Source organism: Rhinolophus sinicus, chromosome 5 (genome assembly GCF_057876585.1).
Source record: "Rhinolophus sinicus isolate RSI-liver-muscle chromosome 5, RSI-T2T, whole genome shotgun sequence".
In the NCBI taxonomy this organism is placed as follows: domain Eukaryota; kingdom Metazoa; phylum Chordata; class Mammalia; order Chiroptera; family Rhinolophidae; genus Rhinolophus; species Rhinolophus sinicus.
Window position 1 is genome coordinate 30,518,818 of NC_142505.1, and position 15,935 is coordinate 30,534,752.

The 15,935-nt window shown below is 38.3% G+C and overlaps 2 protein-coding genes across 5 annotated transcripts in view; both read left to right on the forward strand.

Annotated features, from left to right (window-relative positions):
- HACL1 (2-hydroxyacyl-CoA lyase 1) overlaps positions 1-6,853 on the forward strand; it is a 30,270-nt gene extending 23,417 nt beyond the window's left edge. The window contains exons 15-17 of the mRNA XM_019725984.3: positions 382-489; positions 3,141-3,327; positions 6,692-6,853. Of these exons, the coding sequence (XP_019581543.2) occupies positions 382-489; positions 3,141-3,327; positions 6,692-6,724 (328 nt within the window). The 3' untranslated portion in view covers positions 6,725-6,853. The remainder of the gene's footprint in view (positions 1-381; positions 490-3,140; positions 3,328-6,691) is intronic.
- A 1,949-nt stretch (positions 6,854-8,802) lies between these two features.
- COLQ (collagen like tail subunit of asymmetric acetylcholinesterase) overlaps positions 8,803-15,935 on the forward strand; it is a 66,947-nt gene continuing 59,814 nt past the window's right edge. For 2 of the 4 annotated variants that reach the window (XM_088798321.1, XM_088798322.1), the window contains exon 1: positions 8,925-15,881. The gene's annotated coding sequence lies outside the window, so the exon portion shown is untranslated. Of the gene's footprint in view, positions 8,903-8,924; positions 15,882-15,935 lie in introns of those variants that run through there. The other 2 variants (XM_088798320.1, XM_088798319.1) reach the window with 2 other exon arrangements.

Here is a 15,935-nt window from a genome sequence, read left to right on the forward strand (position 1 = left end):
AACAGAACTCCTTGGCACCACCTGAAAGTTGTGCTTCAGGGGATATTAAGTATGGAAGGTGTCAATTCTTATTGACACCTGGATCTATGAAAACCAACGTTCAGTAAAGCTCAGTGAGTTGCCCAAGGTTCGTAGCTGCATAGTAGTAGAACCAGGTCTACAAACCCCTAATCTTACCTTCTTTCTGCTACTCCATGATGTTTCTGTTAATGATTGATATTCATTTATTAGGATAGCAAATGCTTAATGTTTAGTCTTACCCTAATGTTACAAAAAAAGTTTATGGGGAACTGTCCATTTTTATGTTAAAATATCAGCCCAAAGAAAAGAAATTGCTTTAGAATGAAGAATGATTTCCTTTATATTTTGCTGTTATTTTAGGTACAACTTGCCAATTGTACTTTTGGTGGTAAATAATAATGGAATTTACCAAGGTTTTGATACAGCTACTTGGAAGGATATATTAAAATTTGGAGATGCTACTGCAGTGTAAGTAACTCAGAACAATGTATATTTACTTTTTCGCATCTATTTTAATCTCTCTTTTGCCAATCTTCCAGTTTTCAAAAAGGGACAAAAAGGTAGGTGAATTTGTCTGGAGCTATAAGGAAAAACTTGAATCTACCATCAGCGAATTAATCTAATCATGTGTTCTGAAAACATAACCAGCCATCAACTCCTTAAAACTTGTTTTGTTTTTTTTTATTTACAAAAAGGAAAGATCAAGTATAAAGATTGTACTCAGCTGCCATCTGATTATAAATGAGAATAAAATATTAATTCTACCCTTTAAAAACAGTCTGCTGTATTGGAATGTGCTTCCATGGTGTGAGTATTGCTTGTTTATGTTGTCAGCCCCTCTAAAGGGCTAATATGGTTCCTCTTAGCACAACCATCCATGATTAGGCACTTTAGTAAATAGCTTATGATCGGGGAGCCACTGAAGACTCAGACAAATGAATTTGATGTCTTAGCCTTGTTAGTGAAAGAGCTTATTGGAAAATAACCCAAGTCCTACTACACCATGTGGGAATACAGATGTTTATATCCAGAGGTCTTCCTTTTACCACTTAGCTAAATTTTGATCACCTGTTGGCAGAGCTAACCTGAGACAGTATTGTGGCTGGTTGTGCGGTGTGAGAGAGAGTGGATTTGTGAGTCAGCTTGGAGGTAGAGCAGAGTGTGGGAATGTTTGCTTATGCTTTACTGACTTCATTTGCTGTTTTGTTATTTGTTGTTTTGCAGTAACCATTCCTTTTTTTCCTCTTTTTCTTTTGGATTCGTAATAGATGGTTAGCCTACGCTGTTTAGGGTAGTAGCCACTAGCCACATTTAAATTAAATTCCAGAGAGCCCAGAAATAAACTCTCCCCCATATGGTCAGTTCATCTACAAAAAAGGAGGCAAGAGTAGACAATGGGGAAACAACAGTCTCCTCAATAAGTGGTATTGGGAAAATTTGACAGCCATGTGCAAAAAAATGAAACGAAACCACTCTCTTACACCATATACAAAAATAAACTCAAAATGGACTAATGACTTAAATGTAAAACCTAAAACCATAAAACTCCTAAAAGAAAATATGGGCAGTAAACTCTTTAGCCTTGGTCTTAGCAATATGTTTTTGATATGTTGCCTCAGTTAATGTCAACAAAAGCAAAAATAATCAAATGGGACTATATCAAACTAAAAGCTGCACAGTAAAGGAAACCATCACAGTAAAAGACAACCTAGTGAATGGGAGAGGATATTTGCAAGTGATATATCTGATAAGGGATTAACATCCAAAATATATAAGGAAATCATATAACTCAACATAAATAAAACAAACAATCCAATTGAAAAACGGGCAGCGGACCTAAGTAGACATTTCTCCAAAGAGGACATACAGATGGCCAACAGACACATGAGAAAGATGTTCAACATTACTAATCATCAGGGAAATGCAAATCAAAACTACAATTAAATATTAGCTCACACCTGTCAGAATGGCTATTATCAAAAAGTCAACAAACAAGTATTGGCAAGGATGTAGAGAAAAGGGAACGCTCCTGTTCTGTTAGTGCGATTGTAAATTGGTAAAGCTACTATGGGAAACTGTGTGGAGATTTTGCAAAAAATTAAATATAGAACTTCCCTGTGAACAGCAATTCCAGTTCTGGGTTTTTACCTAAAGAAAATTAAAATGCTAATTTGGAAAGATATGTGCACCCTTATATTCACTGCAGCATTATTCACAATAGCCAAGATATGGAAGCAACCTAGGTGTCCATCGATAGACGAATGGACAAAGAAGATGTGGTACATATACACAATGGAATGTTACTCCACATTAAAAAGGGATGAAATGTTGCCATTCATAACAGCATGGATGGACCTAGAGGGTATTATGTTAAGTGAAATAAGTCAGATGAAGGAAGACAAATGCCATATGATCTGACTTATATGTGGAATCTGAAAAAACAGAACAGATGAACAAACAAAACAAAACAAATAGACTCATAAATACAGAGAGCAAAACTGGTGGTTTCCAGAGGAGAAGGGGGTTGGGGAATGGGTGAAAAAGGTGAATAAAAGGTATAAACTTTCAGTGGTAAAATATTTGTTTTATAATAAATAATTATATTTATTATATATATAACTTATAGCCACTGGGATGTACTGTACAGCACGGCATATGGTCAATAATATTGTAATAACTTTGTACAATGATGGTTAATACACATACTGTGATCATATCATAAGATATATAAATGTTAAATCACTATGTTGTACACCTGAAACTAATATACTATTATATGCCAACTATATTTTAATAAAAAATTCAGGAAAAAAACAGCAAAACAAACAGAATTCAGTTCCCTATTTTAACTAGTCACATTTGAAGTGTTCACAGCAACAGGTTACTAGTGGCTATTCTGTTGGATGGCACAGGTGTGAAACTTTTCCATCGTCACCAAAAGTTATGTTGGACTTTGCTGTATAGACAATAAAAAAATACATGGACAGTTTTGAGTACTGGCATCGCAGTTTAAGTGTTGGATATAAAAGTGTACCTTTCAGTTTAGCCTAAATTTTTCTACAAACTATGTCAGAGAATGACTTTTTCTTTTTACTTTTTTCTATTTACTTCTTTTTCAGGGCTCCTCCAATGTGCCTTCTGCCAAATTCACATTATGAGCAGGTTATAACTGCATTTGGGGGCAAAGGGTATTTTGTACAGACACCCAAAGAACTCCAAGAATCCCTGAGGCAAAGCTTGGCGGACACAACTAAACCCTCTCTTATCAACATCATGATTGAGCCACAGGCCATGCGGAAGGCCCAGGTAAATGTGATTGCTAAGCAGAAAGCAGAAATGTATCTTTACTCCCACCCCCCAAAATATTTACCAAACAGAACACCCTGTAATTCAGACAGTTTTTTTGAAGCCATTTCTGAGTTTGGCACTTTCATTTGTTTGTTCAATGAATATTTGTTGAGAAACGTGTTAGGTATGCTGTGTCAAGTACTAAGAATAGCATGGTGAGCAAAGCCAGGCTCACGCTCACATCATGGAGCTAACATACAGTCGGTGAGTGGACAGTCCAGTCACCTCCCAACTGAATGCATTACAACAGTGAGACAGTTGCTCTGGAGGAAAGGAATCCAGTTCTGAATGAACATACAAGAAAGGAATCTGGCTTATATTGGGGTCCCACAGAAGGCTTCTCAGAGGAAATAATGCTTAAACTGAGATCCAAAGTATAAGTAGGAACAAACTCAGCAAAAAAGTCGGGGAAGAGATACGCAAAGGCTCTGTGGCAGCAGAGAGTATGGCAGGTCTAAGGAACTGAAAGAAGGCCAAAGTGCCTAGAGGACAGAGTGAAGGAAGCACAGTGGGAGATGAGACTATAATATGGCGATTTGTGCAGTTACGTTAAAAATTCCTTAACTTTGGCCTCTAAAGCAAAGCTGCAATGTAGATTATAGCAGTAAAATAAATAACAAAGTATATAGCATGGTCCTCTTCCATCCCAGATTAAGTTGCTTTTTGTACTTAGTTTTGTACTGTGATCCTGATTCTGCTACTTACCTTCTCATATACCTGTCATCCGTGCTTACATGTTGTGTATCATCCATTGTTTTCGGAGCAAATAATTTTTTCAAGTAGTTTTTGTCTTGGTTCTTTATACATGTCTGCTGTGAGATCTTTTTTTTTTTTTTTGAACAAGTGGGCAAACAGATACTATCAATGAAATGTAAATTAACTATTTGGAAACTGTGAAATATATAGAATTCTGAAACTCTGTTTCTGTAAAAATAGATGTCAGAGACTTCGGCAAGAGGAGCAGATTAGAAATATGAAACAGCCAGAAAACAATTAACAAAGTAGCAAAAAGTACATACTTATCAATAATTACTTTAAATGTAATTGCATTAAATTCTCCCATCAAAAGACAGAGTAGGGGTAGCCGGTTAGCCCGTTGGTTAGAGCATGGTACTAATAACACCAAGGTTGTTGGTTCAATCCCCACAAGGGCCACTATGAGTTGTTCCTTCCTTAAAACAAACAAACAAACAAAAAAGCATAGAGTGACTGAATGGATCAAAAAACAAGACACATATTTGCTGCCTACAAGAGACTCACTTCACATGTACGTGCACACACAGACAAAGTGAAGAGATGGAAAACTGATATTCCATACAAATAAAAACCAAAAGAAAGCTGGAGTAGACTTTATAGACTTAACTTTAAAACAAAGACGTAATAAAGACAAGGGCATTACATAATAATTACAAAGTAAGTCCAACAATAGAATATAGCATTTGTAAATATTTATGCATCCAACACAGGAATACGTAAATGTATGAAGCAAATATTAACAAGTCTAAAGGGAGAAATAAATAGCAATGCAATAATAATTGGGAATCTTAATACATCTCACATCGATGGATGGATCATCCAGAAAGAAAATCAGTAAGGAAACATCAGCCTTAAATGACATTAGATCAGATGGACTTAATAGATACATACAAAACATTTCATCCAAAAGCAACAAAATACACATTCTTCCCAAGTGCACATAGAACATTCTCCAGGATAGTTCATATTTTAGGTCACAAAACAAGTTTTCATAAATTTAAGAAGATTGAAATCATACCAAGCATCTTTTCCAACCATAATAGTATGAAATTGCAAATCAGTTATGAGAAGGAAATTCACAAATACATGGAGATGGAGCAATGTGCTACCAAACAGCCATGTGTCAAAGAAGAAATCAAGAGAAATAAAAAACTACCTTGAGACAAATGAAAAGGGAAACAATGTACCAAAGCTTATGGGATGCAGAAAAAGGAGTCCTAAGAGGGAAGTTCATGGCCCTAAATACTTACCTCAAAAAACAAGAAAAATCTCAAATAACCTGACTTTATACCTCAAGGAACTAGAAAAAGAAGAACAAACAAAGCCCAAAGTTAGTATAGTAGGCCACCCTTATCCACAATTTTGCTTTCCATGGTTTCATTACTCACGGTCAACTGTAGTCTGAAAATACTAAATGGAAAATTTTGGAAATAAATAATTTAGAAGTTTTAAATTGTGCACCGTCTGAGCAGCGTGATGAAATCTTGTGCCGTCCCTCTACATCCTGCACAGGATGTAAATCATCCCTTTGTCCAGCATATAAATGCTGTGTATGCTACCTTCCTGTTAGTCACTTAGTTGCCAATTTGATTATCAGATTGGTTGTCACAGTATCCCAGTGCTTGCATTCAGGTAACCCCTATTTTATTTAATAATGCCCCCAAAACCATTCACATAACTTATATTACAGTATATTGTTATAATTTTATTTATTAGTAGTAATTGTTAATCTCTTACTGCGCCTAATTTGTAAATTAAATTTTATCATAGGTATGAATGTGTAGGAAAAACATAATATACATAGGGTTTGGTACTGTCCACAGTTTCAGGCATCCACTGGGGGTCTTGGAACATATCACTTGTGGAAAGTGGGTACTACTATATTCAGCACACAAGCACACAAAATAGTCTTGAGACCCGTGTTAGTCATAGAAAAACCCTAATGAATTGTCCCCTCTCTGCTAATGAATTCACCCTTCTAATCTGTTCCTAATGGTCTGTTTTCCAAGTTCTCTGTGAATTTTGGGGGGTATTGCTGGAGAAGTAGAAGGTGTTATTTTCTTTTATAATTCCATGAGGATTCTTGTATTATTTACATTTACCTCTTTGACATTATTTATCATTGCAATAGAATTCCACACATACTAGTTTCCTAGCTGGTAATTTTCATTGATTGTGTGTCCATCCACTATTTGTCATTGATTCGCAGTGTAGGCTGGCTGCTTCCTGCTGTAATACTGGGAGGACCTAATCTCAGCCCTCCGGGACTCCTTCATCTCCTCTCTTCTTTGAGTGTACTCATACTTCTGTTTCTGTCACACTCTATTCATGGGAGAGGACCCAGAAAGTTATTTTAGGTTGTTTTCTAGGACAGGGCTAAAAATCACTATGGATTTTTAGCTCCCTTTTGAGGAAATCACTAGACCAAGGATAAACTTTATTTACCACCAGTGTGGTAAAAATGTTATAATGGGACATTTAGATTTTAGAGCAAGCAAAACAGTGAGGATATAGTTTAAGACAATTATTTCTTCCAACTAAATGTTTGTTGTATTTCTTTTTCTAGGATTTTCACTGGCTGACCCGCTCTAATATGTAAATACAGATGCCAATAAGTTGTCTTGAGGAGTTTTCTCTTTCCTGTAAGATGGAATTTTATTTTCCCCAGCAAAATACCTATGATGTCAAAATTGTTATGCAAAGAAAAATAAAAAATATTTCTAAATGACATTATATAGTAAAGTAATTGATTAAAAACAGAAAACGTTACCAGTATTCAACCACAGAAATAACTATTTAAGATGAAAGAAGAGAAAGGGTTTTATTAAATAATAGCATTGTAATGGCCTAACCACTGAGGTAACACCAGTATTCTTTTTAAAAATGCATTCTTAAAGCCTCATGTCTTTTAAAACCATCTGAAGAAAGCAGTTCCAAGAATTTTTTAATGCAGAGGCCTGTTCAGTAAGTCGGAGTATGTAGGCTACTTATTATTTGTTGACCACTTCATAGCTTGGGCTCCCCAGTATTTAATGCAGCTTGTGCTGTACTTTTTGAGTTGGGGTTTTGTTTTGTTTTATTTTTCTGGAAAGAACTTACTGAGCCAAAGGAGAAGTCACATCACACCGAAACTAATAATTTCAGAGTATATTTGAATTAACAACCTTAGTTTATGTGTACCACATTGAGTCAACAACTTTACTATATAATGAACTCTTTAAAATAAATTTTTTTAATTAGTTTTAGGTGTACAAAGCAATGTAATAGTTAAGACATTTACACCCCTCACAAAGTGATAACCTCCTAATCTACTTTCCCCTCTGACATCATACATAGTTGTTACTATACCATTGACTATATTCCCCATGCTGTACTCCACATTTCGCGACCATATATATATATATATATATATATATATATATATATATATATATATATATATGTAAACACACACACACACACACATATATAATTAATTATAGTTAACATTCAATACTCAACCAGCTCAGGTGGAGTGCACAGGTGGCCAGGAATCTACATAGTTCAGAAAATGGTCTCCCTTATAAGTCCAGTGCCCATCTGGCACCCCACATAGTCTTTGCAACCTTATTGATTATATTTCCCCATACTGTGTTTCATAGCCCCATGACTATACTGTGGCTACTAATGTGTACTTTCTAATCCCTTCACCTTCTCTCCCCATCTCCACCCACCTCCCACTAGCAACCATCAGTTTTTTCCCCCCATTTCTCTAAGTCTATTTCTGTTTTGTTCGTTTATTCTTTTCTGTAGATGCCACATATAAGTGAGATATGGCATTTGTCTTTCTCAGTCTGACTTATTTCACTTGGAATAATGTTCTTTATATAATGAACTCTTTTAAATAAGAAAATATTAAGGCACTAGTAGAAGATTGGGCAAAGGGCATGAATGTATGATTAACAAAAAATACAAATAGTCAATAAAAGTATGATTATTGTGAATAAATATGAATATTTTAGGCTGAAAAACCTTATTTTTGCCTACCACTTGGCAAAGCACTTTTGATATGACGATCCTCAGCATGGGTGAGGGTGAGGTGAAATGGGTACTGCTGTGCTGTGGTGGGAGTTGGAACTGGTACAATATTTCTGTAGAGTAATTCTAGCAGTGCTTATTTTGGAATCTTAAAATTGTTCATCCCTGTAACTTTGACCCAGTAAGCCTATCTAGATAATGTATCCTAAAGAAATAATAAAATATTTGGTCAAATATTTATATATAAGGGCATTCAGCATAGTTTTATTAGGAACAACCCCAATGTTTAATAATAAGACATTGATTACATGCATTATGATCTGTCGACATCATAAAATAAAAATTGTGTTAAAGAATATTTATTAATAGAGAAATAATCACGATATAACATGTGAAAAGGCAAACTATGAAATGAATGGGTTCAGGTCAGGATATGCACCTGTATTCATGCACACAATAGACACTGAGGGAAAAGATGGGCACAAAATAAACCAAAATTTTAAAATAATTTGGTGATGAGATTATAGGTAATTTTTTATTTTTTCATTTTTTCCTTTTACAGCATTTTGAAATAAAAGTAATTTTGTAGTTTTTATTATCAGAAGCAGACATTGCAGGCATGCCCCGTTTTATTGCGCTTTGCTTTATTGTGCTTCACAGATAATCTGCTTTAAGACTCTCCATTTGCAAAAAGATTATGACTCGCTGAAGACTCAGATGATGGTTAGCATTTTTAGCAATAAAGTATTTCTAAATTAAGGTATGTACATTGTTTTTTAGACATAATGCTGTTGCACATTTAATAGACTACAGTATAGTGTAAACATAACTTCTATGCACTGGGAAACCAAAAAATGTGTGCGACTTGCTTTATTGTGATATTTGCTTTATTGCGGTGGTCTGGACCTGACCCTGCAAGGTCTCCAAGTTATACCTCTATTTTAAAAGGGTATTAGAAATGGAAAACTATTCATTACTTTCAGGGTCATTCTTGTTTATTTGCTGCAATATTATACGAATTGGAACATAAGACTTTATATAAAAGTTCGATTTGTACCGTACACATCAGATTTTTCTCCGTTGGCTAGTTAGGGGCATAAGTGACTTCCACAAAGTGGTGGGTTCCAGCTTCGAGATCTACACCCAGGAGACACTTTCAGGGAGCTGTGGTTTCACCTGACAAGCCCCTGAAATCGGGCCTAGTCATCAGGTATTCATTCTTCTGTATTTCTAAGCTACACACCGGAGAGCCAGGGCTGCGTAAGAGCACAGATAATATCAAAAGGAGCATTGAGAGTGGGTAGTTCATGTAACCTCGTCAGTGTCCTACTCTGCCGTGGACGTTCGCCTCTGGCAGCCAAGTGCAATGCAAGATTTTGCTGTAAGGTAGTGTGGAGGGATTGATGAGTATTTGTGAATTGAACTAATTTGGGGACAATGCTCCTTCCCTAGCCATATTGTCTCAAGAGAAGAGAAAAAAAAATGTTGTCAGGGTAATGGACTGTCCAGCAGAGGTCAGTCTAAGCTTAAGGACCAGGTTATCCAGTAGCGCTTTGATGGCAGTCTATTAATGATTACTTATTTTGTAAAAGTGATCTTGAAATTAGTCTTACAGGAATTTTTCTTTAGAAGGATAAGATATTAAATAAGCTGCTCTGAAATGATTCTATTGGTTGATAGTCAAAACTTACTTTGATAAAACATTTTGTACCCCCTAGTTTAATATTAAACACTCCTATGTGATCCTAGAATGTTGAATACTCAAGTGTCTCAAAAACTGGACTTTCAAAGGTTATGTCTGTTCTATTAATTTAGGAAAACTAGAATCCAAGGTGGGAAATGACTTCTTAGGGTTAGTTTCTCTCCTAATATTCTTTATAAAACCTTCCATACTGCATGGTGTTGTTTGGGGATTCAGAAAGCTATCCAGAAACTTACCCCAATGCCTGGCACGTAGAAGGTGCTCAAGAAATTCCACTGTGTTTTAGGAAGATGCGACTTTAGAGAAGTGGAGAACATGGGCTGCGCTTAGGTCCTGTTTAGCAGTGTGCTTTCACTTTTCAAGTAAGTGGGTCTTATTTCCCCAAGTAGATTAGTCATTTCCTGGAAAATAGGGCTGAGTGTTTTTACCTCCTTTCAGAGCCACCTGCTCTGCAGGGCTTCACCAAATAATAGTGAATGAGGATTCATGGTGGTTGGAAATAGCTCAGTGGATATTTTCTATGGTTATTTCACACATGCACCTGTGAAGTTGCTCAGCTTATGTGAAGTGAGTATATTTTCCTTAGGGAAAAAGCCTCAAATCTATTACAAGGAAATAATAGGACTTTTGAACACTGAAAGGAAATTAAAATAACATTAAATCCTAAAATATTTCTGGGTCCTCACTGTTTTCAAGACACTTAACTTGGCAGTGGGGAAGCAGTGCATTCCAGTGAAGAAACAGCACGTGAGTAAAATAAATGCAAACTTAGAGCAACTTAGGATAGAATGTCATATGAATGTATTGCAGTAGGAAGCCATTTACATGACTGAGAAACCCTGATAAAACTGACTCTGCTGACGGCTGTATAGAGTGAAATGCATACAGATGAAGTTTGGATCATCTGGTGTTTTCTGGTTGCATTTGCTGCTGCTAATAATGGATTAACGTGGATAAAGGAAGTTGAAGATGCTGTGAAGTCCTCCCGCAGATAATGTGCAGATAAAAGGGCATCATTGACTCAGATCTGACAGGCAAGACTGCCTACACCTCTGGTTTTCACTGTATTACCTTGGACCTTCCCTCCCCTCTCCAAGGCTTTTTCTTCCAGGAGAAGGGCTAACTGGTCAGTGAACCCATGGTAAATTCAGGTTGTGTGGTTATCCCTTCAATTAGGGAGCAAAGAAAGTCACATCTAGAAATCCCAGGCTCTCCAGTTTCAGAGTTTGAAGGGAACATCTTAAATTTTGACTCGAACCTGGAAATATCTACAGAGATGGCATCACCCATGATTTCTTTCCTTCTGTCCGGTGATTCCCTAGTGTCAGCTCTGTGGAGTGGTTCATATACAGCCATTTGGTTCCTTCCGAGGCTCATTCCCTGGTGCCAGCATGTTCCTGGGAATCGCCTCCTCACTCCACCGGCCCAGGTGGGCTTAGGAAAACCAGACCTGATTTCACCTTACCCTGAACTGTGCTCATGCTATTTCCACTGCAGTGCTCTGTGCCATGTGGAATCAGCCATATCCTTCAAGGTTCAGCTCGAAAGTCCCCTCTTCCACGCAGCTGTCCTTCTTCCCGGTGCTCCGCCAGCACCCTGTGTGCCTCCGTCACTACTCATGATGTGAAGTGTTCAAGGTGAACTTCCATCTCTCTCCCTCCCCCACTCACCTGAGTGCCTGTGTACCTAGATGTCACCCACCTCTCATCTTCCAGGGTCTGCATCCTCTTAGTCCTGTTCGGCAAGCTTCTCTGCAAGTCCCCCCTTGGATCTACCTCCACATGGCATACAGCGGTATAAATAGCAGACATTTTCTTATGGGGTAGGTGATTCAGGAGTGGTTTACACATGTTAGGAGCTTATTAAGGGAACTGAGAAAACAGGGAAGGAGATGGAAAAGGCTGAGAGAGCTATCAGACGGCCATGCAGACCTCATCCAGGAAAGGAGGGAGGAAGGGAGGGAGGAAGGTTGGGTGAAAGCATCCTGGTTGCCCCCAGTCTAAGGAAGATTTCGCAGAGTTTCTATCGAGTCGCATGTCTCCCAGGAACAAGTGCCCTTCGTGTCCCCACTAGACACAGACACTAAGGGGAGCAGTACAATGCGTGGGCTCAGCACAAGTGCAGGTGACAGGTTTCAGAAAGCAGCAGCTGGGCGCTCGGTCAGTTCTGTTCTTCGTGCTGCCGTAGACACTTCTGGATGTCTCTTTACTACTGCCTTTACACTGTTAGAGCTGAAAAAATAGGGAAGCAAAGTTCATTCAGCAGGACTTAGAATCTAAGGCTCTGCCCCAAGTCCACCTGCAGCTTGTTTTTCAGCTTCAGGTCTCGGCTGCCCCTCTTGGACAGAGTATATGATAAGCCTGACTTTGCATCCTGGCTCTGCTTTGGTGGTTATACAACCTCTCTAAGTGTCACGTTCTTCATCTGTATAACGGGGGAAATAGACTGCTCCATTCAAGGAGTTGTTTGGAACATACGCTGTTCATAGAAATGCTTCGCCTGAAACCTGGCACAAAAGAGCTCCTCGATAACCACTAGCCTTCCTCCCATCATCCCTTCTTTACTCTTCTGGCCCCCAACCCTCACAGAGTCAAGGGTCAAGAAAAGCTAGCTTTGTCCCCCTGTGGAACCATCTGGTAAGAGAAGTCCCTATGTCCAAAATACTGTGTGCCTTTGACAGCCTGTCCGTTGCCCACTGGGGAACTGGCCACAGGCAACGTTTAGCTTGGCCGCCTTTCTTCCACACCTCAGGCCTGGGCTATCAGTGTAAACTCCAGAAAAGGCACATTCATTTGAGCCAAACTGAATTAGCCAGGCCAGTCGGTGGCTGGGAAGTCACGTGCTGTTTCCCAAACCAAATAGAAAGTATTTTTAGATTATTTTACTGTTTGGTATTATCCGTGCCACGACTCACTCTTATTGGGGCACATTAGAGAAAATTGGTGGCAGCCAATAAATGGATATTTAGCAAGTCATTTGTCAGTACTGGGCCTCTGTGTTGTCATTTGTAAAAAGAGTAGTTGAAATTGACCAGTGGCTCTCAACCCTGGCAGCATGAGGAAATCACGTGGAGAACTTTAAAAAATCCTGATTCCCAGGCCACACCCCAGCCCAATTACATCAGAATCTCTAGGGTGGAACCAGGTATCAGTGTTTTTTAGGTCATCCCAGTGTGCAGCCCAGTTGAGAGCCAGTGAAAGATGATTGCAGATTCCTTTCATCTTTAATTCCAGGGACAGTGACCTTGAAAAGGGTACAGTCTACTCTAAATGGGAATTGTGAGAGTTGTTAATCCAGCAATTTTGTAATTTTACAATCTTCTTAAATGTCCTTCTCTCAGTCATGTTTCTCTTTGGCATCTTGGTCACTCAATGTTTAGACTCATAATTAATACTTTTTTTACATAAATATTTGTTTACTTTGTACATCAGTCATAATCCCTTAATTTTACTTCTATAGTATGTTTGTGGCAAATGTGCATTTCACAGAATTGGTTAAATTTTCTTTATTGCTCTATAATAGAAGTTAGCTCCTGAGCTCCACTTCTACTTGTTATCTTAAGTGTACGACTCAGTGAATTCTTTTGAAGATATGTGTCTATGTAACCACTAGTCACATCAAGATACGTCACATTTCCAGCAATCCAGAGTCCTCCCTCATGCACGTTCCACTCAATCTTCCATCTCCCAGAGGTAACCGCTCCCTGGCTTACTCGGATATCACCAGAGGTTAACACCCGGTCTCTTTTGACTAAGTGCTTTGTCCATTTTAGATTCACTCCTCTCCTGTTTCCTTCTTCCCTAAGGATGACCTAATTTGGGGGCGGGGGGGCAGTCTTATCATTCTGACATCAGGGGAGAGGTCTGCTTCAAGCACAGCTAGTTCAATGATCTATTTATGTGTAGCAAACCATCCCCAAACTTCGTGTCTAAATGCAAGGCATTATTATCTCTCACAGTTTTGTGGGTTGGTGTGGCTCCGCTGATTATTCTTACTTCACTTGCAGCCTGTCACGCAGCTTCAATCAGATAGCAGCTGGAGCAACATCCTCTAGAGGCTCCACAGGGACGGAAGGCCTGAGTTGCCGTCTTTACTCTGAGAAAGTAAAAATTAGCTCAGGCTAAGAATGTAAAAATCTTCCTGGCCATTCATCAGGCTGGAATAAGAGACATAGATAAAACCCGATGCAAAGTTAACAGAAGGAAATATTTCATCCAAGGACACACTGTTTTTTCCTACTCCTGTAAAAAATGCCATTAAGGTCTTGATAGAGATTGCATTGAATCTATAGATGGCCTTGGGTAGTATGGACATTTTTAAACAATATTAATTCTTCCAATCCATGAACACAGGATACCTTTCCATTTGTGTCCTCTTTTATCAATCTTTTATAGTTTTCAGTGTATATAGGTCTTTCATCTCCTTGGTTAAATTTATTCTTAAGTATTTTTCTTTTTTGATGCTATTGAAAATGGAATTGTTTTCTTAGTTTCTTTATCAGATAGTTCATTATTAGCATATAAAAAGGCAACTGATTTTCATATGTTGATTTTATATCCTGAAACTTTACTGAATTTGTTTATTCTAACAATGTTTTGTGAGGTCTTTAAAGTGTTTTATATATGTAAGATCACGTCATCTACAAACAGACTATTTTACTTCTTCCATTCTGATTTGGATGCCTTTCATTTCTTTTTCTTGCCTAGTTGCACTGGCTAGGACAGCTAGTAGATTATTGACTAGAAAAGATGGGAGTAGGCACTCTTGTCTTATTCCTGATCTTAGAGGAAAAACTTGCAGCTTTTCATCATTGAGTATGATGTTACCTGTGGGCTTGTCAACTACAGTCTTTATTTTAACATACTTTTAAAGAAGTGTTTTGTAAGACGTTTGGGGTTTTGTGTGGACAGATGGTAAAATCAAGTAAGATAAAAGATTTTATGTAAGGGGAAAATTCAATTAGGCAAGTGCTTTGGATTGACCACCTATATTGCAGGAAAGTTGAAAGAGACGAATTTTGGGTGCTTTGAGGGGTATTAATTAAGGGATACAAGACACCAAAGAGATAACAAATTGTGTGCTGATAACCAGTTTATTGAAAATTTTAGGTTCTTAAACAAACATCCCCCTTTTCACAGGTCTCAGGCAGCAGTTCAAATAGGAGTCATAGCTTTTACTGTCAGTTTAGGTATTAACCAACTCTCTCGTTTTTAGGCTTTAGACAGTTCAGCCCAATCTGCACCAAAATTTCAACCTCTCATCCAATTCAAATAGCAAGGGGTATTAGGTGTCCACACTTAAGTGACCTCTGTATGCTTAGTAAAACTGAAACCTGATCTGTTTCCCGTGCCCCACCCCCAGCAGGGTGGTCAGAAAAATATCCCTAATGAGTCTGCTCCACAGTAGCCTTCTTTCTCTTCCAGGTAGGGCAAGACTAAAAGGAGCCATGCACACTCCTCCCCGCCCTCTCCACCAGGGGTCCATAGCCATAAGCAAGTCGCCTTGTATATCCAAGGATCTAAATATTCCCACGTATTGGCTTAGAGGGGAACCAGTATTCCTTAAGTATTCACTGTGTGCCAGGTACTCTCCACATGGTAATTTCTTTGATTCTCATAAACGCCAGGAGCCCAGTTTTCTAATGAGGAAACGAAAGCTCAGGCCGACTTAGCAAGTTGCCCATGATCACACAGCCAGAAAATGGACTTGAATCCGGTCCTTCTGAACTGTGTCCACCCCCAAATTCATATGTTGAAGCTCTAACACCCCCTGCCTTAGCATGTGACTGTATTTAGAGATGAGGCCTTGAAAGAAGTGACTAAGTTTAAATGAGGTCTGATGGGTGGGTCCTAATCCAATCCTACTGCTGTCCTTATAGAAAGAGAAAATTTGAACACAGACAACAAGGGTGTGTGCACAGAGGAAAGACCATGTGAGGACACAACGAGAAGGTGACCAGCTGCAAGCCAAGGAGAAAGGCCTCAGAGGAAACCAAACCTATGAACACCTTGATCTTTGACTTCTAGCTTCTAGAACTGTGAGAAAATACATTTGTTGTTTAAGCTACCCAATCTGTGGTATTTTGTTATGG